Source organism: Leucopleurus acutus (genome assembly GCF_964270905.1).
Source record: "Leucopleurus acutus genome assembly, chromosome: 3".
Taxonomy (NCBI): Eukaryota; Metazoa; Chordata; class Mammalia; order Artiodactyla; family Delphinidae; genus Leucopleurus; species Leucopleurus acutus.
This window is the reverse complement of record NC_139145.1, coordinates 168628705-168654150: the sequence shown is the minus strand read 5'-3', so window position 1 is coordinate 168654150 and position 25446 is coordinate 168628705. Positions and strand designations below refer to the sequence as shown.

Below are 25446 nucleotides of genomic sequence, written 5' to 3'. Positions count from 1 at the left end.
GACCTTCCCTGAGAAGAAAGGCTCTTTGCAGCCTTGACAGAGAAGCCTGGCTGGGAAGGAGCTTCAGGCAGCCTGTAGGACATGAGAGGGGCCTCTACCAAGAGCCAGCAAAATCCTGGGCCCCTCAGTTACACAGCCACGAGGACATGAACTCTGCCAACAGCCTGAATGAGCTTGCATGTGGATTCTTCACCAGTCCAGCCTTCAGATGAGACTGCAGTCCTACCTAACATCTCGACTGCAGCCTGGTGAGACCCTGAGCAGATAACCCAGCTAAGCCCAGGCTTCTGACCCACAGAAGCTGCAAGATAATATACGTAAATTGTGTTAAACTGCTAAGATTACATATATATATATATATTAGGTAAAATCCCTTTTAACAAGTTTCGTATGAAGAGAAGTAGTTAACAAGTGTTGGTAATAATTGTACAATGTATTTAATGTGTTTTGTCCCAGACGATGAAATGAATGAGGATGAAGTAGCCATTTAATTGGGAGATTTATTACCTATGGAGATGTTGGTTTTTAAGATCAACTAGAAAAGTTCTTTTATAATAACACTTGCAGGTTCATCATCACATTGGCAGACAAGTGAGTCTTCTCATAACTGAATTTCCAGGATAAAAGTATCTGCAAAAACATATTCTAAATTATGCATTCCAATAAATGGTGATCTACATTAGACTCGCCTTACCACGGCATGGCTTGTGGGATCTTAGTTCCCTGCCCGACCAGGGATCGAACCCAGACCCCTTGCAGTGGAAGCTTGGAGTCCTAAAAACTGGACCCCCAGGGAAATTCCTCACAGTAAGTGGTCTGAATGTTTCTCTGCAGAAGTGGAGATCTATAATTCACAAAACAAGAAAACCTGGGACATCGGGTGGATGTTGCCAAAACCTGTTTGGAGTTATGACATCATTTCACACAGAAACAATGATATACTAACTAGAATTTTGTAGAAACAGGAGGACAGCAGGCCTGGGAACATGATGCAGGACCTGCCATGACATCTAAAGAGGTTATATCAAAAATGCACATCGGGCAGGGTTTATATGAAAAGATGAGGTGAAGAGAGATAGTTTGTATTTCTTTCGTCCACAGACTGCAACGCTTTACTACCTGGGGCAACTGTCGGTCAATCCTGATCATGTGAAACATGAAAGACAGAATGAAAGATTTACATGGGTCTAAAACAGAGAAAGGCAGGAGAGAGAAAGCAGACGGAGAAGAAAACAGCAAAATTGTCTCCTCTCTAACGGCAGAAGTGGATTGCATCATTTAGAGTAAATTGGGACATTTACTAATTAAATGTCCTCTCTAAAGGCAGAAGTGGATTGCATCAATTTAGAGTAAATTGGGACATTTACTAATTAGCGTATAACTTCAGATTATTTTGTGGTTGGGGAACTAGGCATAAAGTACTAAAATTACTCAGAAAACATGTTTAAAACCAAAACACATTAAAAAGTAAAAATTAAGGTTCCTATATTTAGTAAAACAAAACAATTAATTGTTGTTATACCATTTTAAGTGATTTGGCATATATTAAATTGTATTCAACAGATTTTTCATTTTAATTGGGCCTGACATAAAGTAATACTAAAATACTGATTTTGGTTTTTTTGGTGTATTTTTTTATGAATAATGAATGGATTGTTACTGTATTTATAAATATGCATAAATACAAAGTCATATCCTCAATATATTATACAATATTAGGTGAAGTATAAAATCTATCCCATGTTTTCTAATATTGACTTAAGATCCTGGAGGATTTATGAATAGATAATGCTGCTTAATACACTCATAGAGTTTATCAGATCCTAATATAAAATACTAATTTTGTTTGTTAGGTTTAGGACATTGAGAAATGTCAGGGGAGCAGGAGAAAGCCAGGCTAACGTTTTAAATTGGCTGCAAGATCAGGTGCAAAGTGAAAAAGTGTACCCACGTGGATTAGTGTCCTGGGGCAGCTATAATAGAATACCATGTTCTAAATGACTTAAAGCAATAGGAATTTATCATCTCACTGTTCTGGAGGCTAAAAGTCTGAAATCAAGGTGTTGGCAGGGCCATGCTCCCTGGAGACTCTGAGTAAAATCCTTCTTTGTATCTTCCCAGCTTCTGGTGGTGGCTGTCCATCAGTGGTGGTCCCTGGCTTTCAGCCACATCCAATCTCTGCCTGTGTTGTCACATGTCATTCTCCTGTGAGTGTCTTTCTCCCCTTCTTATAAGAACACCAGTCATATTGGATTAAGGGTCCAACCTACTCCAGTATGACTTAATCTTATCTAATTACATCTGCAAAGACCCTATTTCCAAATAAGGTCACATTCTGTGCTATTGGTGGGTTAGGACTGCAACATATCCTCTGTGGGAACACAATTTAACCATAACACCAGGTAACTGGAATTTTCCTACATTGTTGTTATTCATTACAATTACTTTATCATTAAACTCAAAATTCATTAAGTTTTATCAAATAAGCACTAGAACGACATAATGCTCCCTTTCACCTAGGGAACGCCTTACATAAATGGGCACATATAGAGAAAATCCAGATTAGGTTTGGATTTCCAATTTCCAGTGAAAAGGACAGAATTTGGAGTGATTGTAAAAAACCTTTCCCCTATAGGATTTTCACATTTTTTTTTTTTTTATACTTCTTTTGGCTGCACTGAAGGCCATGTGGGAACTTACTTCCCTGACCAGGGACTGAACCCTCACCTCTTGCATTGGAAGCGCAGAGTCTTAACCACTGGACCACTAGGGAAGTCCCAGATTTTCACACATTAATGTTTGCTTGTGACAATTAGGTAGTTACAAATTGCTTATAAATATTAAGGGAGATAATCGTAACGGCAACAGTAAATGTATTACTTAATTTCTGGTGCCTGTAAAGATTTCCCTAGGGTCCTTAAGTCTTATGTACTTTAGTTCAAGGCAATACCTGAGGTCTGTCCCTCCCTCATTATTATTATTTGTATTAAAGCCTTACTATGGTCTATAGAGCATATATCATTTATCCCTGCCTTCGTTTGTAACCGGACAACTCTGCATGGTTGGGTGAATTCTTCCTTAGTGTGATTGCCTAGAAAGCAGAGTATGAAGCAAGGATTAGAAGCTGATGCATCGTTAGGGGTACAACCCCAGGGCTGTGTGAGTGAGGGAAGAGACACAGCAGGAAGAGGGGAGTAGTGCCGCGTGAAGGGTCACCATGGGCTACTCCTGTATGCTGAGCCACAAAGAGATATCTGCCCATTGAGTTCCTGAATAGCCCATTGGAAGGAAAAAAGAGAAAGGAATTTATTAGGTGGTTCCTTCCCATATCCTGCCTCTTGTTGGTTGAGATTAGCCTCATGGGAGTTAATACCCCTGCACTTCCGCGTTGTATCTCCCAGATCCTTTAGCATCTGCTTGAGAAGCTATATCCCAGGCCAGTGGTGTGATGTCTCATCCATGTCCAGAAGTGGCACGAGGGCGTGGCCATCAGCTGGTCAGCACCAGTGGGAAGAACCTCATGGTCCTGCCCAGGCATTTATCAGCCCAGGTGACAGCTGAGATGGAGCAAAAGGCTGAGGGTCCAGGAGAAAGGGAGGCCAAGGAAATCTGAGGAGGGGCTTAAGACATGTCCAGTTCATGGACCTTCTCTGAGTGCTCTGTACACACGATGCTTCACCAGCTCTCAGAGCCCTTCATGTTCTATAGGACACTTTAATTTTTCTTTCATCTGAAATTAAAATGGATCCTCAGTTCACCACCCACCCTTTTTCCACGACTTCTTTCCTGATATTTCCATTCTGATATTCTTCTTTAACTAGAAATCAGGGTTTTCTGTTTTGATAGTTGCTACATCCCTAAATTCTCCATGTACCTTTATTTTTGAAGGAAAGATTAGCCTAGAATGAAACTCTTGAGTCACATTCAATTTTCCTCCAATTTTTACATATATTGCTTTACTTGAAATCTGGTCTTGAGTGTTCCATTATTTTGTTTTATTTTGTTTTCCTTTCTTTCTCAAAGCTTCTCCATCATTTGTTTGGCTGAATCTAGCCAGTAATTAGCCTTGTTTTTGCTTGTAAAAGACACTCCTGGTATTTATTCTATTGCTTGAGATTTTCATTTTGCGGCATGTCTGCCTGTTTTCTTTATTGCTGGTTGAATATAATACTCTTGATTCATATTTTCTTTTTTTTCAGAATATTTTTGACCACATTTCACAGATTTATGCAGTCAGAGAGTGTTCTGGAGCCACCTAACATTTTTTTCCATTTGTAGGTATTTTGTTCTCCTGAGTACCTGAATAATTCTTTCTTTACTTTTGCAATTTAAAGACTTAACCTGACTACATTCAGTGTTCTTTTATTCTGAGTCAATATTGCTCAAATATGGTGTGTTTTGAAATGTACAGACTCAATTCTTCCTTTATTTCAGAGAAATCATTCCTAGTACTTTTGCCTGTCCCTGCCTAGACCACCAGGTTCTATTACATATGATTTCTGACTTTTTTTAGCCTGATATACTTTAGTCATTCTGTATCAGCTTGCTGCATCCTAAAACATTTTCTTTCAAATCAAGTCACATCTGTTTTGCTAACTAGTTAGCAAATCATACCAGCAACTATAGAGATGAACTGTAAACATGTCTGCTCCGCTCATGTTGGATAACAGATTTTATATCTGCATCACAAACAAGCACAGAGAGAGGCAAGGTACATTTATTATAGAGAAGTGATTCTAAATTAAAAAAAAAAAAGAAACAAACAAAACAAAACTATTATTTCCTCTAGAACAGCAGTACTTAAATACGGACCAGAAATGCCCAGCATTGAGTTGATCTGGGATCCTGTTAGAAACACCCTACTCTCTGTGCTGAATCAGAATCTCACGGGGTTGGGCTCAGGAACCCACATTTCTCATGCCCTCGAGGTGAGTCTTAGCCATGCCCTCGTTGAACAGACACTGGTCTAAAATAGCACTTCAGAAATATGAAGGGTTTGAGTTAAGGGAATAAACAGTTACGGAAAAATAAAATAAACGGTTAGCAGAGGTGGCAGAGGGTTCAAAACTATAGAACGTGGTACCTGAACAAAAACAAGAAAGCATATGGGAGAAGGGGCAGATTGGTAGACACACTGGAATTGAGATCAAGTGAAAATAAGGTAACATATTTCACCCTAGAGAGGATAGTAGAAACTCTGAAACTGAATGGTATTTCCAGGGAGATACCATAGAATTAGAACAACCATAGCTAAGGGCAGAGCAACAGCCACAGGTGAGGGGCAGAGAGAACACCTGGAGCTGGCAAAGGAATATCACAGAGGGAGAGGTGCCAGAAGAGACAGGGCTCCGCAAGTCAAGATTCCCAGAATACGCGGATGGTCAACATGATGCCAATTTTATCTTTGTAGAGAGGCACTGAGCAGCTGTTTGGATATAAGACACAGCCACGTATAGATCTCCAGTCATAAATATCCTAAAGGAGTTACCATTGCCATTTTGTCTCCTGCTCTGAGAAGACCTTCAAAGGAATAACTTACAAAGTATCAGCACAGTCATGGCCCAGATAATGTGCCTACCGTGGCCGGATTTCCAAGAGGAGAGAGATGGGAGTAGCATGGAAACAGACCCAGAAGGGGGCCGGAAAAGGCTTCCCTGGTGGCCAGCCTTCCCTGGTGGCCAGCAGGGAAATGCCATTCCAGCTGCAAGAAGCAAAGTGAACTGCACAATGAACAGAGGTTTTTTCACTTCAATTTTTAGATAATACTGACAAATAAAATTAACCAGCTTTCAAATGGCCATGGATAGGAGTTCTCCAATTTGTGCTTATTCAAGTAAAGTCCAGGTGAGAGAAAATAAGTTATCACAAAACCTGATTCCCAAACCCAAGCTATCAAACTGATTTTATCAGCAAGTTAGGAAGTATTCCATCTTCACATTCCCTGGTTGTGAATGTTACCCTCATGCTCTGTCGGCTGAGCACTTATTAATTCCTGAATGAGGTACAGCATGTGGACGCAGTTTATCATCAAATGCATCCAAGGTTTGACTTGCCGTAAACTACTTGGGCAAGATATAAATAAAAGGCCGCATAAACATCAGCCTTCTGAATTTTAAAGGTCAAATTCTGTAATCTTTGTCATCCCGACTTGTCAGGAGTTGTTCAGCTCTTAGCTGGTTTAGTTAAAACAGACTGGCGTTTTTGGATATTCTTTCTAATATTCCATTTTTACATTTCAGTGCCTTGGAAATAAAGAAGAAAGCTATTTGCTGGATCATTAAAAATAACATCCTTTAAAGCTAAATTTTATTCTGAACTAAAACTTGTAAAAGAAGAGATCACCTTCAAAATGTATGCATCAGTGCTATAAGAGATAAATGAAAAGATCCAGAACTTGGTTGAGACATGAAATTTGTACTTTAAGAGGTCCTAAAGTTAGAATCATCAAACTAGTCTAAACAAACTTAAATAACATCTATGTATCCAGATGCTAGGAGAACTCTGCCTATCTGCCCTGAGTCCCTTCATGTGGTTGGGAGCAGGGCTCTCTTTGGGACCCCGTGTATCCATGGTTATTTCCCTGCTGGGAGGGGCCTTCACCCACTGCAAAACCCCGTCCCCTTGAGTTTAACAAACAACCTGACTAGTCAGTCGTGGAAACTGCAGAAGAGTTCTATGTATGGCATCGTTCTCCATAATCCCATCCTGTGATTGCTGTTAGTACATCTTGCTATGCCATGACTGAATTTACAAACAGGCAGCAGATTAAAACAAAAGCAACAAATCAGGTCTGCAGAACAAAAAAGTGAATCTCTGTAGGACATATTTGGTGAGTGGCTTGCAGTCTATCATTATCAGAATGAGAACTGCAAACCTGGAGCCAGGATCAGACAGCCTGGGGTAACCATAGCTACTTCAGGCTGAGCTAATCCCCTAGCTTTAGCGTGGGAGGGGATGGGAACCAGAGGGGGAGGGGAAGAGCAGCAGCCCAATCATGAGATCATTCAAAACAGACTTGAGCAAGCAAGTTTCTAGAAGGCTGTACTGTTTAAAAAGTCACAGATGCTGACTATAATTTAATCTCAGATTGGTAATTTATCTAAGTTGTTCTGTTGGAATTTGATTTAGATTCTGTTCAAACATGTTGTTTGTAATAAAAATCCTCAAATATTTTATCCCAGTGGCCATGTTTTAAGTTGACAGAACAAGTTGCTCATTGCTATGGACTGAATGTGAGAGGCCCAAAATTCACACTGAAGCCCTAATCTTCAAAGCAGTGATATTTGGAGGTGGGGCATTTAGGAGGTAATTAGGTCATGAGGGTGGAGCCCCATGATGGGATTAGTGCCCTTATAAGAAGAGACAGGAGAGAGATGATCTCTCTCTCCACCAAGTGAGGACACAGCAAGAAGATGGTCATCTACAAACCAATAAGTACAATGCAAACAAACATGACCTTCCCATGGTCTTGGTTGTGGACTAGGTCAGGTTTCTCAAGTTGAGGTCATAGGCTGCTCTGTGCTGACCTACCCAGGCCTGCTCAGGACCAGCCCATCTCCCTTCACCATCCCTCCTCCAAGTACTGATGAGGAACTCAACAGCCTCCTAGATTTCCAAGAGGACTCCATTCTCTGTGGCATCAACCAGAACATTTATGGGAGAAAATAAAATAGGAAAATTTTGGAAATGTCCATTTCATTCATTCCTCAAGCTACCACACCCTATGGGGGAATTAAGATGAAAATAGCAGAAAAAGGGTCATGGTTCCTTATTAGACTCTGGTGAGCAAGATAGACACTGTGATGGTAATTCCTTATCTGCTCTTAAAACAGACTTGAGGTCCCACCCCCTCGGGCTAACACATCAATCTTCTACAGGCCTTCACTGAATAGCTTCCGGAAGACTTGCTCATGGTAGCTGTTTCCCCCTAACCTCCTCCATGCTCCCTCCCTGTCCCCCACTCCTCCCTCAGACTGACCTTTAGAGGCACCAGTGGCCTCCTTTGGTGATGCAATGGTCACATCTCTGTCCTTAGCTGAGCTGACCACACAGCAGCACCGGCCACAGCTGACCACTGCTGCATCTGGCTCTTTGGCTGTGTCCCTCTTTGTGCAAACCCAGCTCTTCCTCCTTGGTCAGCTCTCAGCTTAACCTCATCGGCCAAGCACAGGAGCCTTCCTGGCTCTCCTACCACATCACTTTAGTCACACCCACTGCATAAGCTTGGCATCACTTCTCACGATTTCCTTAGTGGTTGGTTCGTTATGTGCTGTCCCCGCAGGAATATAGAGAAAGATGCTGCTGGTCTGCTCACCATCTCACTTCATCAGCACTCAGATGAACCGCAAAATAGTAAAAGCTCAGTAAATCTTAGCAACTTTGTAAATAAAATTAACCAACTGATGGATATAAGATATTATTAACAACAACAGTGGAAACTGTGTTCTATGAAAAAGTGCCAACTATACAAAACACTGGACAGAGGATGTAGGGATGGGGTGGACTTCACAAAGTGGACTTCACAAAGCGGGATTTTCTATACAGGAAGACCTGAAGCAAGAAAGAGCTGGGCAAGTTTATAAAACTAAGACCCAGCCATGAGGCCAGCCTAGGGCACCCAGCACTCTTCACGTAATGAACAGAGATGGAACCTGCCTTCAGGTGAGTTACTGTGGAAACCGAAGAGGTCTAGTTGTCACTGATAATTTGATAAGCATTATTGCCTGTTTTTTCTGTAAAATATTTTCTTATTTATGCCCCCAAACATATTCTTCAGAATGCTTCTACCTACAGTCCTACAACAGGAATATATTTCTGTGAGCACTGTTTGTAAACCAATTGGAAATCATATGACAATCTCAGGATAATATTTCACCAGACAATGTCCTCTAACAAATTTCACTGTCTTAAATTATCTGAATTAAAATGGTCTTTCCAAGAAAAGATGTATTTTATGAGTAGTTGAGAAATACTAGTTAAGAAATCAGTATTTACAATAGCCAAGACCTGGAAACGTCCTGTCCATCAACAGATGAATGGATAAAGATATGATTATACATATATACAATGGAATATTACCCAACCATAAAAAAGAGTGCAATAATGCCATTTGCAGCAACATGGATGGACCTAGAGATTATGATACTAAGCAGAGTAAGTCAGAAAGAGAAAGACAGATACCATATATTACTTATATGTGGAATCTAAAACACAACACAAATGAACTTATCTATGAAACAGAAACCAGCTCACAGACAGAGAGAACAGACTTGTGGTTGCCAAGGGGGAGGGTGGGCTGAAGGAGGGAAGGATTAGGAGTTTGGGATTAGCAGATGCAAAATAGTATACATATTATGGATAAACGACAAGGTCTTACTGTATAGCACCAGGAACTATATTCAATATCCTGTGATAAACCATAATGTAATAGAACACAAAGAAGGATACACACACACATATATAACTGAATCCCTTTGCTGCATAGCAGAAATTAACACAACATTGTAAATCAACTATACTTCAATGAAATTGAAAGAAAGAAATCAGGCATTGGTTTTCCAATAAAAATTATAACTAACACAGTGAAAAAAGATGATGAGATTATTTTTGGAGGATGACGAAGATTAGGAAGCATCCTGGGCTTTGCTGCTTGGAGGAAAGAAGACAGGCCCAAAGCTTGCACTGAGATCTCATGTTTAGAATTTAAAACACAAAATCAGGAGATGATAGAAAGCTCCTCAGAGGAGGGCGAGCTCCTACCTGTGGCCAAATAAATAATGTGGATGAGCGCGTCCCTGCCCTGCACCAGGTCGACGGCCACGTGGGAAAAGCGGCTGTTGTCCTCCATGAAGGAGGGCACTGCAGTCACTGGTTGTACCACCTCATGCATCAGGATGAACTTCTGAGCATCCTGCAGGTTCCTTTCTGTCAGGTTCACGTACAGGCCCTGGTCCATGGTGCCGCACTGCAGAAGAAGACATGCGGTTACTGGAACCAGCCACCCCAGCTGGAGGGCGACTGGGAATCTGAACACCTGAGTGGGCCAGGTGTGCTCCCTTCTCCATTTCCACCAAAATCCCCATCCTTGGTGTTCCTCCCATTTTAGGTTTGAACTTGTTATATTTGGGGAGTCGCTCCACTCCCATCATAAATGAACAATGAGAACAAATGAACTTATCTACAAAACAGACTCACAGACTTAGAGAACCAACTTATGGCTATCTGGGGGGGATGGGTGGGGGGAGGGATAGTCAGGGAGTTTGTGACTGACATGTATACACTGTTATATTTAAAATGGATAACTAACAAGGACCTACTGGATAGCACAGGGAACTCTGCTCAATGTTGTATAACAACCTAAATGGGAAAAGAATTTGAAAAAGAATAGATACGTGTATATGTTTAACTGAATCACTTTGCTGTACACCTGAAAGTATCACAACATTGTTAGCCAACTACACTCCAATATAAAATAAAAAGTTAAAGAAAAATAAATGAATGATCAGAAGCTTGAAGAAAATGGAGTAGAAGTCGTTGCTAACTTCAATTCTAACAGCATATACAGAAAATCTCCGCATCACATGTGGAGTCCCTTGGGAGCTGTCTGGCTAAGTGCACACTACTCAATCTGTCACACAAATCAGGTTCCCAGATGGAAAACACAGCAATCAAATGCATCACGTAGATTTGCTGGTTTTCCTTGGTACGGCGGGTTTATAAGCAAGACATGGATTCCACCGAGATAGAATTAGGTCATTTTAATCTGTAAACTACGTGATATCGTTCTACTGTCTTTTACATGGGCTACAAAACACTGTGCTGGCCTTATTCCTTTGTGCCCATATTCTGAGCTAGAAGAGGCAAAAAATTCACACTGAGTCGAGCATCTGAGAAAAAACACGGGGCAGGGGAGCAAAACTTCCCACCCCAAAATGTCTTTCTGGCGTGTGGATTATTTCGAGCTGAAAACAACGAAGGCCCAATAGACTCAGGAAGAAACTTTGACCTTCCCCCTAAATGCCTAAGAAATTTAGACGGAGGGCCTGTTCCTGGAATAGAGATATCTCCAGAGATATCAGCAAAGAATATGGGCTAAGTGTGGTGGGAGAAACTCAGCAGGGCCTGGAGATCAGAGCCCCCTCGGGGTCCCATTGTCTCTGTAGGCCCAGCAAACACTTATTTACCAAGGATTTGCTTTTCTATCTCCAGGTCAATTGCTTTCCTCCCCTTTGAAGTCTCAAACCACTACCCTCAACATGCTCTTTCATTCTTTAGCTAAAGATGGTATTTAAGATGAGGGTTTCGGCCACTTGGGTGAGTTACTCAGTTTTCCTGGGTCCCTCCCATGTATACATGTTATTAAACTTTTGTTGGATTTTCTCCTGTTAATCTGTGTCATGTCAATTTAATTCTTAGACTGGTCAGAAGAATCTAGAAGGGCAGAGGAAACTTGCTTTCTCCCCAACAGTGATGAATTTTCAAGAAGAGAGGGGAGTAAGATAAAGGAAGTGAGGAAGGAAGGGAGATGGGCAGAGAGGAGTGTAAAGGAAGAAATCAGAAGGAAATAGGAAGGAAGGAAGAAGATTCTCAGGTAGAAGAAATACCACAAAGAGGAATCTGTGATACACAGGGAAAAAAAAAAATTAGGCCTGGAAATTGCTGAGAATTAAACTCAGAGCTGTGCTGCGAAAAGGCTGGCAGGTGTTATGTAGGATGGTCCTGGGCAAGGATGAGGTTAAAAGAGGGGTAGGAAAGCAAGCAAAGCTTTCCTGGGGCAGAACATAGAATCAGAAAATTATTACCAAGCTTTCTCATTTCTTTCATAAACTTTAAATTGTGCTTCCAAGAAAGGCTGTTCCTCGGCAGAACTCCATAGAATTAGGTTTGATGGAAATGAATTTCCCTGTTCATACCATCTGAAACTACCTTTATAACATGTCATTTCTAATACTTGGTTTTATAATAGGTTATAGGTGCAAAAGTATAAGATGGACATGGCTTTTTAAGAATAGACGGTATTTTTGTAGCACTTGATAAAATATCCTACATGCCATAAACTGATAGGCTGATTTAGAATTAAAGTATCTTGGAGCAAAATGGATTCCAAGACTGGTCCAATGCTTAGTTGAATGTCACACCCTTGCAGGGGGCCCCAGGTACCAGGTGGTGGGATGGTCAGGTGAAGGTGAAAGGTACAGCTCTGTGGTCTCAGGTGAGGCCCTGCCTCTCAGCCTCTGCCTCTTTACCTATAAGGTGGCTAGAAAAACACTTCCTCTGCTCACTTCACAGGGCTGCTGTGAGGCCAACTGAGACTATCAGTGGAGAGCATTTGTAAGTTAATTGAAAGTGCCTGTAAGTGCCAAGGAACAAGGCCATGTGCCTGGCACAGAGAAGCCATTCCAACAATGGTAAATGGTCAATGCGTCCGTCTAGTAGCAGGGCAGCAATTCTATGGGCCATTGAGCTGCAGGGGCCCGAGGGAATGAATGAATAAATAAAGGGAGGAAGGAATCAGTGGGTGAATACATAGCAGTTGTATTGGGGTGGTGGGGGGGGGGCGTGCCAGGAGATTTTCCATAATTAACGTATTTAACAGTAACACGTGGAGGATGGAGACAGTGCCTGTTGACAAATGTGTTACAAAATGCTCTGAAGTCTATCCAGGTGAGTTCTAGTTCTGAGAGTGACAGTGTGTGGCAGTTTTCTATTCCTGAAATCAGCAGCAATACTTAAGTCACGGGTAGCAACGAGCAATCGGACTGCTGGGTGAAGTTTTGCATGCAGGTTTTGTTTTCTATGCACAGTGTAAAAAATTGGCATCAGAAAGATCAGGAGACATAATATAAAACTGAGGACCTCTGGCTGCTCTTGAAGAATCTGGGGACCTAAGTGACGCAGAGGCCTGGGTGGGCTGGGGCTTCAGAGCAGGAACCCCGACTGTTCCTTGTCGTTTTCACGATGCTTTATCTTACTTAAATCAGCAACCTGCATTGTCACTATGATATTGTGATTTATAATAAGAAATATATATTTGGCCTTTGTCCCTGTTCTGTCACAGAGCTCCTAAAACCCTTGAAATTTCCTAAGTGATGAGAGCAATACAGGTGTCTTTTGTTATGTTAATAAGGTGACTTTTGGACCTCACCTAATGATGGGGGCTAGTCCTCAGCGGACCCAACCATGTGATTAGAGGGTTGGAACCTTCAGTCCCACCACCCTGACCTCCAGGAAGGAGAAAGGTGCTGGAGGTTGAATCCATCACCAATGACCAAATGATTTAATCAATCACGCCTATAGGGAAGCCTCCATAAAAACCCCAAAGCATGGAGCTCTCAGAGCTTCCGGGTTGGTGAACAGGAGGAGGTTCAGGGAGCGTACCCACCTCAGAAAGAGCTCCATGCCCTTTCCCCATACCTTGCCCTACTTGCCCTGTGAATTTCTTCCATCTGGCTCTTCCTGAGTTGTGTCCTTTATAATAAACCAGTGATCTAGTAAGTAAAATGTTTGAGTTCTGTGAGCCTCTCTAGCCAATTAATGAACCTAACGGACCTTGGAATGTCCCACCTGTAGCCCACAGGTCAGAAGCATGGGTGACTACCCGGACTTCAGAATAGCATCTGAAGTGGGGCTCAAGGGGAGAATCTTGCAGGACTGAGCCCTCCACCTGTCATATCTGATGCTATCTCTGGGTGAACAGTGTCGGAATTGAGTTGACTTGTTGGACACCAAGTTGGTGTTGGAGAATTGCTTGGTGGCGTGGGAAAAAAACCCACAAGTTGGAACCGACTGACAAAATCTTTAGCCAAGAACTGGTTTTAAACTATACTCTGTACTCCACAGTGTCCTCGTTTCTTTTGCCAGTCTATAATGAATATCTCACCCAAGGATTCTTTTTCAAACATTTTGAAAGCTATTTAAATTTATAGCATATATTTATTGGATCATAAGGAACCCACTTAGCTCTCTAATGGGCTGCAAATGTTCTCACTGCGCCTTATACATCAGGCTCCCGCAGTGTCTCTGCGACACCCCGGGTACTCTGTGCAAGAGGAAAACAATAAAAATAGTAAGAACACAGCCATCGTCCTCCTGTGGCTTACCACCCATAATGGTTGTCTTGCTAACACCTCTGAAATAATAAGATCAATACTTGTACTAATTCTTAATACAGTAATACTTGCACTCTTGTTTATTTTTTTCAAGAATGACAGAACCATCCTCATCCTAGCTTGCCAACCCTTGGTGGGCAAGTCCACGATCACCTAGCCTCATGCTGAGAGGGCCTGATTTTGATGGTACCCTTCCTCCCGTCTTGCTGCAAACATGTATCCTGTACCAAAGGGTGCTGATGGCTTGACCAAGTTCCTCCATCTGGTCCTCCAGCAGAGGCCTCCTCACCTGCCTGACCACTTTTGAGGGTCTGTTTTCCATCTTGGCTCCATCACTTTTGATTGGTGGTAATCAAAACCACCAGAGTCTGTCCCACTGCAGGTGTGCCACTGGATCTGAATAATGTTTTCTGGAAGTGACTGACGCTTTTCCTAGTGAGGGCTCAGAGCCTGGGTGACTTCGGGGACTGAGGCCTCTAACAGGGCGGCCTTTCACAGCACCACCTACCATGGTTTCTAGATTGCAACTGATAAAAATAGTACTTTGTTTTGTTTTGTTATTGTTTTCAGTGGAGATTTCTGTATCAAATCTTGAAAAATTATGCATTGTTTCTCCTAACCCATTCTTCCTCCTGAACCTGAATCATGTTTCTGCTCTTCTAATTAATTAGCTACTTCTAGTACATAAGTCGTGCATAAAGTTCCAAATGTCAGTAGGCAAACAATAATAAAAAATCTAACCATTTCTAACTGTTGGTTATTGCAAACATAAGGTCCATTATACACAACTAGTGGAGGGATCCTTAATTCAAAACATACTCCCACCCTATGCCTGCCTAGATGGTCTCATGGAAGTCAGTAAGGTTGCCTTAAATTAGCACGGTTATCAAGTATGGTAAACCGAAAGAAAACATTTGGTACCTACTTGCACCAGGAATTATACAAAGGATCACCATATCTATATCTCTCACGTCGTCCCAGCTTACCCTTACCCCTCCCTGTGTCCTCAAGTCCATTCTCTACATCTGTGTCTTTATTCCTGTCCTGCACCTAGGTTCTTCAGAACCATTTTTTTTTAAGATTCCATATATATGTGTTAGCATACAGTATTTATTTTTCTCTTTCTGATGTACTTCACTCTGTATGACAGACTCTAGGTCCATCCACCTCACTACAAATAACTCAATTTTGTTTCTTTTTATGGCTGGGTAATATTCCGTTGTATATATGTGCCATATCTTCTTTATCCATTCATCTGTCAACGGACACTTAGGTTGATTCCATGTCCTGGCTATTGTAAATAGAGCTGCAATGAACATTGTGGTACATGACTCTTTTTGAATTATGGTTTTCTCAGGGTATATGCCCAGTAGTGGGATTGCTGGGTCATATGGTAGTTCTATGTTTAGTTTGTTAAGGAACCTCCATACTGTTCTCCAGAGTGGCTGTATCAATTTACATTCCCACCAACAGTGCAAGAGGGTTCCCTTTTCTCCACACCCTCTCCAGCATTTATTGTTTGTAGATTTTTTGATGATGGCCATCCTGACTGGTGTGAGGTGATACCTCATTGTAGTTTTGATTTGCATTTCTCTAATGATTAGTGATGTTGAGCATCCTTTCATGTGTTTCTTGGCAATCTGTATATCTTCTCTGGAGAAATGTCTATTTAGGTCTTCTGTCCATTTGTGGATTGGGTTGTTTGTTTTTTTGATATTGAGCTGCATGAGCTGCTTGTAAATTTTGGAGATTAATCCTTTGTCAGTTGCTTCATTTTCAAATACTTTCTCCCATTCTGAGGGTTGTCTTTTCATCTCGTTTATGTTTTCCTTTGCTGTGCAAAAGCTTTTAAGTCCGTGCAAATCTTAAATTCTACCCAAAGAAGACACACTCAGGTAAGCAAGTTTCCTGCCTGAAAGGCACGCCACATTCTGCAGGTTTCATTCATCACACTGCACGGCCCAACTCCCATCTCATAAACGTGAGTAAGCCCCGGCATTATAAAACTAGATGCCCATGGACTCAGGAAATGAGGGGATTTGCTGTTTGCTACAAATATATCCAGACAAAGGGGCTAAAAGTTATCCACTGCCTGGAGTCGGTTAGGCATCACAAAGTTTGTTAAGTCACTGTTCACCGTGAAGACATTTGCAATTGAAACGTCAAGACATTAAAAGAACCCTGTAAGTATGGTGAGCATCTTTGTTAATTTTTTTTTTTTTTAAACTTCAGGATTTTACAATCGACTTTCTTAAAGGGAATGATATATTTCACCTTCATGGTTTTTACAAAGGGCTTTTTAAACAGTTACATTACCCCAAGATCCAGGGGACACAGGTGGGGTTAAGATGCAGAGACTCAACAATGGGGCAAAGAGAGTCAGTGTTCAGTTAATAATTACATGAACTGTATACATCAGGAAAAGTGACTACTTCATGTTTGGTTCCCACTAAACCGTCAGCTTGCCCGAATTTCTTTGTCTAGTACTGAGCTTGGTTAGTAGCGAGGCTTGGATAACAAATATAAATCTGATCACTCAGTTTCCTGACTTATAAGTGGGGCTAATGATGCCCACTTCATAGAGCTGCTGAGAAGAGAAAATAAGACAAAGCACCTAAAAATAAATAATCCTACAATAGTCCTCCTTCTTCATTTTATTGATGAAAATTAGGATGGGAGATGCTAAATAATTTTCCCAAGTAAAGCAGTAAGTGGTAAAGTGGACATGTAAACCCATCCCAATTGCCAGCCCTGTGATCTTTAGGAAAAAAACCCTCAAAACAATTAGAATTGAATGGTCCCTGCCAAAGTCCAAGTAAAGCGTAAAGTAACTGAACTTTTCCCTACTAGCAGTTTTCTCAAAAGCCAAAGAGGTTTCATGTGTTGGGATAACAAACCCTTCAGAATTTGGAGGCCTGGATACAGGACCCAGTTCTAGTACTGATTAGTTACAAAAACTAAAGTTTCTCTAGTCGGAGTAGGTTGAGGCTTTGTATCTGAGGACTGGGGTTGGGAGCCCAGCTCGGCCACTAATCAGCCAGTGTCCTCGGCCTAATTATGTGCTCTGAGGTTCAACAAATGCCCTTCTCTGTCTGTGGGAGAAGCTGTTACCAATCATAGCACAGTTGCCAGAATGCGACGAGATACATGGGAAGCACTGAGCCCAGTGTCTGGAACTTGGTGGTTCTAAAAATTACACCCATGATGATGATGATGACAATGCTATGAAAGTTCTTCTCAGAAGAAAGGCTCTCAAGGGAAGCCTGTTGTTATGCATGAATGTCTCCCCAAAATTCATATGTTGAAACCCTAACCCTCAGGGTGTCTGTATTTGGGGTTAGAGTCTCTAAGGAAGTGACTGAGGTCAAATGAGGTCATATTGGTGGGCCCCTGATCTCATAGGATTAGTGCCACTCCATGTTCACTGAGGAAAAAAAGCCACATGAGGACACAGTGAGAAGGTGGCCGTCTACAAGCTAGGAAGGGAGCTCTCGTCAGAAAGTGAATTGGTCAGAACCTTGATCACGGACTTCTAGCCTCCAGAATTGCAAGAAAATAAATTTCCCATCTGTGGTATTTTGTTACGGCAGCCCGAGCTGACTAATACACTTGCTGACTGACCAAACATGAGTAGTTGGCTTCATCTCTTTGGGTTTCAGCTTCTTCTGAACATGGGTATATGGGAGGAGATGATGTACAGAGCCCCTTACAGCTTGAACATGTGGCAATATTGTGATTTGTACGTGAATGGCCTCCACCTGCTCTTTATTCCCTCACAGCTGCCCCATGACATCCCATTCACCCCAACGGGAAATCTCACCACATTCCCAATTAGAGCTCAAATTCTGTTTGTGCATCTCCACTGCTCTGTGTCCTGGACCCCATTCATTACAGCGTCATTCATTAGGAGTCAGAGCTTCTGGGGACACAGAGTCCACCATCATTAGTAATAATTGAAGCTTGGATTCCCAACCTGCTGCATTATGCTGGCCTTTTTCAGTCCAGGCTCAGGCGTCACAGCTGACAAAAGGTCCTTTTTCGGTCAGGCGCCTCAGTAGACAAAAGGCCTCGGTCTATTTACATGAGACAAGCCGAGTGTGGGGCTGTCCCCAGGGGCCGGGTGGCAGTGGCTCACAGCCGTACTGTGCACGCGCTGGGGGGTTAAATCGCCCCAGCCAGTCTGTCTACACAAGGACTCTGCATGCTATGTGGGGGGATGATGGGAAGAGTGCCCCTCTGTCCCCAGAATTACCTGGAAGTTGGGGTTAGGGTTGGGATACGGTAGCCAGGCAGACCGAGAGCTCTCCTGGTACTTGAAGGGCCCGTTAAAGGCCTGCGAGATGGCGCTGAGGTTGAAGACGCACACGGCAGAGGCAGCGATGCTGTTCCTGGGAGCCGAGGAAGAGAAAGGAGAAGGCAGGTCAGAGAGCCCCGCTGTGATCCCTGTCCCAGGGCCCTCCCACGGGCCCTGGGTGCCAAGGAAGCACCTTCTAGGGGAAGACCCCCCCATTAGTCTCCTAACACCCCAAGGATGAAGCTGAAGCACCTGGGGTTTCTTTATAGGGGAACAAACACTTCACTCTAGGAACACGGGTATTTAGCAGCTATGACACTCATAATCCTGCCAGATGAGATGAATTCACCCAGCCACAAGGGGAGTGACAAACGCTTTTGTCCCCATCAGCCTGGCAGGGCTCTCTCCACCTGTTCATCTGCTTAATTTAGCTGGCAGTGGGGCAAGCTGCTGCTCCTGCTTTTTAAAAAAGCCCCAGATAGGGCTTCCCTGGTGGCACAGTGGTTGAGAGTCCGCCTCCCGATACAGGGGACGCGGGTTCGTGCCCCGGTCCGGGAAGATCCCACATGCCGCGGAGTGGCTGGGCCCGTGAGCCATGGCCGCTGAGCCTGCGTGTCCGGAGCCTGTGCTCCACAACGGGAGAGGCCGCAGTGGTGGGAGGCCCACGTACTGCAAAAAAAAAAAAAAAAAAAAAAAAAAGCCCCAGATAGTTGTGGTTATATGTTATCCTTAAAAGAATACCAACTAAAAGCATTTTGCAAAAAGTTCCTGTCAGAGACCCTTCATATATATATATATGTATATATAATGTATCTATATATATATATATTTTTAATTTAAAAAGAATTTTAAATTCAAAGGGTCAGAGAGAAGCATTTGACACAGCACTGACACAGGACATCTTGAAGCCTTAATTTAGAATTCAAGCTGTACAGCATTGAAGGCTATAAATGAGAGGCTCTCAGAGTCCCGTGCCCTTTACTAAGTGGAAACAGCACTATTTTTTTTGTTGTTAAATAAATCTGCATTGTGAGCTCAGCTATGGTTTTAAAATTTCGTGTTAATGCTTTTAGCCAATAACATGTCTACTTATCCATTTTTTCCCCCCTGAATCAAAGAAAAAGTCATGAAACTCCAAAATGGAAATATCTACCTTAAACTTGGTTCATCTGAAAGACGCTGAATAGGTGGTAGACACCTTCTAAAGGCTTTACAAACTCCAACTCATTTAAGCTTCATAAGGTAGGGGAAATTGATTGTTAGGGAATTGGGACCCAGTGAGGTCAAGACACCTGCCCCAAATCACCCAGCCACTAAATGGGGGAGTTGGACTGAAACCCCAGGTGGGTTGGTACCAAAAAAGGAAATTTTTGAATTCTTTGTGACAACTCTGTGTGGATGGTAATAAAAAACACCCCCATGGAAGGTTAGAGCCTTGAGAGCAGGGGTGCGTGTTCCCTCTGGAAGCTCCAGTACAGAGAAGAAAGTCTGGTGGGAAGATGCGTACCCCTCACTGCTGGCAAATAAACTGATAAACGATAAATATGAACTTATTCATATTGCTAATTTTACTCTTTTTTAAGAAGATGAGAAGTCAAATTGCGTAAGGAAGAATTAGCCTTTGGACATGTGACTGGACTTCAGCGAGAAGTCGAAGACAGCTCTGCTGGAGCAATAACGGCCAGCCAGACCCACAGGAGAGGTTCTACCTGCGGACCAGGTGACCACGCCTTGGCCCTGGCACGGTGACAGTCAAGGGCGGAGTGTTAATAATACCTCCCTGAGCCCTCTGGCGAGTGCCTGAAAGGGAGCATCTTATTTTTAGCACAGGGAACCTCTAGACCCTGAGACCAGCCTGATTTTACAGATGTAGGAACCAAAGCACAGGGAGGTTACTGAACCCAAGTCACAGGCTGAGGGGAAGTAAAGCAGGATTTACATGGGGCCTGGGGGTTCATGCCTTTGACCCCATTGCTATGCTTCTTTCCGGGAAGGGAAGAAACTTATCGTCTCCCTGCTGGCATCCCATTTCTCAGTTCGCTGCGTTCACTCACTCTGAAGGGGGCTGGGCGGGGTCTCTGGTGTCACTCTGGATGTCCCAGTGGCTGCCAGCCTGAGCATCCCTGACAGGTGTTGGTGGACACTTCTTTTTGCCCCTCAGTGAGCTGAGGCCCATCGGTACAGCACATGTATGCCATGTGCACAACCAACACACACACACGCACTTTCCTGTTCTCCCTCTGCCCTTTAACTCGCGGTGATCTGAGAAGGGTCAGGGGCGAGGACTTGGGTGACTCCCCAGGAGCTCTTCCCCCGCTCTTCCTGGGATGGGCCTCCTGCTAGAACTGTGCATTACTCACCTTGCCTGTCCCTGCACGCAGGGGAGGCCAGCCCAGGTCTAGACTACTGTGACCTTGGGGCTGCGCCTGCTTAAAGCTGGGGTCGGTAGTCATAAGCCCATTTGGCTAACAGACCTTCACTCACATATCGCAAGCTGGCCTCTATCAGTAGTCATGGTGATAACGTGGCCTTCATCTAATGCTCTGTTTTATTTCTTTACTTGTTTACAGCCCAGGCAGGTAAAAGTGGAGGTAGCCCCTCGGCCCTTGGTGAGCCCAACAATATGGGAACTTAGAGTTTCCTTCCTTAATCTGCTGGAAGCCGCTGGTAGAAAAGTAGAGAGGTTCCTCCTAGCTCTTCATCTCCTAAGGAGGGAAGAGAAATCAAAAATTTTGCCCTCCCCCACTCCTACTACTACATTATCTGAGAGCCAGCATTTTTAGCTTTCCAGGAAAAAAACAAGCAAAACCTTCGGAGATTCTGCGGCAGGAGTGTACCACTTCCTGCAGCCCAACTCATGCCCTAGGGGTTGAGAAAACCCCACAGCCCTAGGGACAGAATGGGCTGGAAGAGTGAACTTTATCCCCATTCCCCAGTGCTAGGGACCTTGATGAATATACAGGGACAAACCAACCCTATGAGCAAAAGCCCGAGAAAGCGTAGCCAGGGCATTTTTAGTTATCAGTTCAGAGACAGGACATAACCGGTACCTCGAACTGTGATTTTCTTTCAATACGGAGCAAGTCTTACCAAGAATGCAGTCACCTCCTGAGAGCGTAAGAGCCAGGCAGAGACAGGAGAGGGAGCCCAGGCAGAACATATTATGGGCTTAGAGATGAAAACATGAGAAAGTTGTTCCCAAGACCTAGTGACAATAAGTATTCAAGAGAGAAAGGGAGGTCCAGCAATTCTATTTCTGTTAGTATGGATGCCCCATATAGGATGATTTCCAACGGGATGGGCATTTGCAACACTGAACAACTAATCTGGAATAGTCTGAAACGTATTTTTGCAAGTATCCAAATTGACTATCCACCCTCTTGGAATGGCCCAGACACAGTAATTTTATAACTTTTTAAATTGCTTGTTTTTGCCTGGAGCCAGGGGAATGAACAGCTCGGGAAGCCAAGCTCCCATTGTGTGTAAAACTGATGTCAACAGAGCAAGCGCACATCCATCTCGAGCAGCCTATGCTACTTCTTAAACAAGGTGTCAGGAGGCAAATCAACCTCAGAAGCTATACACTGATGTTTTTCAAAAGAAACTTATCAAGGAGAGAAAATAACCTCTGGGGTTGAAAACCAGATTTACAGGAAAGATGGGCGTAGTGGGGTTGGGGACGGGGAGGGAGCCGTCCATTTTAGTCTAATTTTCCTAACTTCATGTCACAAAGAAGACCCGTCAGGAGTAAACGTCGTTATCAAGCCAACGTTAACACTTCAGCTCAGCTGTAGGATGAACGGGAGGGGAGAGGAACAAGGAAGTAAGATGCAGATAAAGTGATTCTTCAGAAATGCAATTCATGGGCAAGCTTCTGATTGCAGAAGAGATGAAAAAGTAAGTTAGCAAGACTGGGGAAGCTGAGGAAACATCACAGAGTGACCGACTGTCCTGGTTCGCCCAGGACCGAGAGGTTTCCCAGGATGCAGGGCAGTCCTCGGTGCTAAAAGCTGTGCAGTCCAGGACAAACCCAGATGGTTGGTCATCCCACCCCGTGGATCGGCACTTTTAACCCATCCTCATTCATATTCTTTACTTTGGATACAGATATTTGGCTTTTGTCCAAACCATTAGGTCACCAGATAAGAGATTTCAAAGGTGACGCAAAGCAGGACCCACACTGCAGAATCATCACGCCCACAGCCAATGCTGAGAAAAGTGGAGCCCAGAGCCTCTGTGATTCCTGGGGGTGGGGTGTGGTCTTGTGGAGTCTTAACACATCAGCTAAGAGGAGACATTAAGTGTGGGGTTAATCTACACTCCACCAGACAAAGAGTGAATGAAAGACAGGCAACTCCATATGCTTTGCCTGGTCCAAACAGAAGTACCTCCCCACAAGAAATCAAATACTGTAATTTTTTACAAAAATATTTAAAAAGTAGAAGCATCATTTTAGAAATGCCTAAGTTAGCCATCATCTAGAACATTAGTTTACAATGCAGCTGTGGGAAAATGAGGAGGTGCATTTCCTACATGAGCAGGGGTCCAGGTAAGAGTTACATTATCTCAAAGATCAAACTCTCCAGACAGCACTGCTTTCATTGTGCAGTGACATGACTTGTGTATAGGAAAAAAAAAGACATCTAATACATTCCAGCATTTCAAAAAGTGCCCAGAGCACATCAGGAAGGAAAAACTTACAGAGGATAATTTGATGCTACCATGACATAAGGATCGATCAAAACTTTCTGATTAGCTTTATTTTCCTAATACCAGTCTCAGAAATCACATCACTTTTTGTAACATTTAATGCATACGCAAAATTTCTTTTGGCTGTTAGCCCAGTAAAAGAAGAAAGATTACTTTTAAAGCAACTTGCAAACCTCAAAGGTCAGAGAACAGTAGACTCATTCAGAAGGAGTAGAAAAGCAGGGAAGGAGTGATTTCCAGTTACGTACACGTTGGTGGTAAAGATGCCGTAGATCAGATCCAGCTCAGGCAGGAAGAAGGTGCCCTGCAGCTCATTGTAGTAGAAAGGGAGCTCGCCAGGGCGCGAGCAGTTGAGACGGGCCTTCATGAACGTGGTCCATGTGTCCTCCAGCAGGAACCGGCCCCCGATGTCGTTCTTGCAAAGGCGGGCAGCTCGGGAGAACACGGTCTTCCCACAGTCATGCTCCACGGCATTTTCGCGGAAAAAGAAGTAGGTGAAATTCCCGATGTCATAAGATGACACGAAGTTTGGTTCTAGAAACAACAGGAAAGAAGAAAAGTCTCAACCTACTGTACAGCACAGCAAACTCTGCTGGATATTATGTAACAACCTAAATGGGAAAAGAATTTGAAAAAGAAGAGATACATGTATATGGAGAACTGAATCACTTTGCTGTACACCTGAAACGAACACATTGTTAATCAACTATGCTCCAATATAAAGTAAAAAGGTAAAACAAAAAAACAGGAAAGAAGAAAAGTCTCAGCGTCCATGTGCTACTCCTTTGTGTCTTGCCTGCTCTGTATTTCTTCCAAGGAGACCTGATTTTCTGCGGAAACCCACAGTTCTTATAGAAGAAACAGGAAGCCCTAAGAGCAACTTAGTGGTCTATGCCGCTGGGTAGGACTCAGTACATGAGCTCTAAGTGACAGGAAATTGCCAGCGTGATTCCAAACATCACACATAAGCATCCTGAGTTAAGGCTGCATAAACATCCTGAGTTAAGGCAGCACTTAGGTACATAACATTAATACCACCAAAAATGGGCAGCAAAAATGTGCAATACACTCGAAAGCCACAGATAGTACTTCACTTGTATACTCTTACATAATCTTCAGAAACAGTGGGAGATGAACTGATTTACAAAACGAAACAGACTCACAGACTTGGAGAATGAACTTGTGGTTACCAGTGGGGGAGGGATAGATTTGGAGTTTGGGATTGACATGTACACACTGCTATGTTTAAAAGAAAATAAATAAATAAATAAATAAAAGATTAAAAAAAGGAAAAATAGGGCTTCCCTGGTGGCACAGTGGTTGAGAATCTGCCTGCCAATGCAGGGAACACGGGTTCAAGCCCTGGTCTGGGAAGATCCCACATGCCGCGGAGCAACTGGGCCCGTGAGCCACAATTACTGAGCCTGCGCGTCTGGAGCCTGTGTTCCACAACAAGAGAGGCCGCGACGGTGAGAGGCCCGTGCACCGCGATGAAGAGTGGCCCCCGCTTGCCTCAACTAGAGAAAGCCCTCGCACAGAAACGAAGACCCAACACAGCCATAAATAAATAAATAAAGCAAACTGTCAACAAGTAAAAATAAATAAACACTATTATATTAAAAAAAAAGGAAAAATAAATTAGACACAGTGAGAGACTAGCAACTATAACAATAAAATAGAACAATTATTTCAATATACTATAATAAAGGTTATGTGAATGTGAAAAGAAAAAGAAACAGTGGGAGGAAATGAGATTAAAACGTGAAATGTGATTCAGAATATGGAGTCTGGTATCATGTTTGCGTAGAAGACACCAAAATTCTTTGATTTTACTTATACACACGAGCATGACTTTGACATAAGTTATGTGCTTTTAGTAAGGACTTTAAAAATGTTTTCCACTTGTGAAAACTGAAACTATAAGGTTAGTGTCCCGAGTCAGCTTTAGCAACTCCTGTTACTATGGTGACCATGTAAATGTGATGATCAATTCTTATCTTCCTATTTCTGGGTTTCTGGGACATCCATTTAAAGGAGGGAAGTGTACTGAGATGGAGTCATTGTCTGGAAGCTTTCTGACCTCATGATTAGATTAAAATTAGGAACTTAGAAATGAAAAAAAATTATGGCAAACTTTTACTTAATCACCACTCTCATTAGGCATTCAGGAATTTATTATAGATTGTCAACTGAACTCCATTCATAGCATTGGAAGTGTTATCTTCACAACTTCCTGTTTGAGTCTATTGATGATAAGGATGATACCCTTTCAGATACAGGTGTGCCCTAATACTGATCTTTAATAACCAGGTTTGATTCTTACTCTTCTCTCTA

General features: G+C 42.9%; 1 protein-coding gene across 1 annotated transcript in view; it reads right to left on the bottom strand.

The window, feature by feature from the left end:
• SEMA5A (semaphorin 5A) overlaps positions 1-25446 on the bottom strand; it is a gene marked incomplete at its 3' end in the record, with an annotated part of 473237 nt that overhangs the window by 115622 nt on the left and 332169 nt on the right. Inside the window, exons 8-10 of the mRNA XM_082836606.1 lie at positions 23361-23646; positions 18361-18496; positions 9760-9964 (exon numbers count right to left, since the gene is read on the bottom strand). Coding sequence (XP_082692732.1) covers positions 9760-9964; positions 18361-18496; positions 23361-23646 — 627 coding nt within the window. The remainder of the gene's footprint in view (positions 1-9759; positions 9965-18360; positions 18497-23360; positions 23647-25446) is intronic.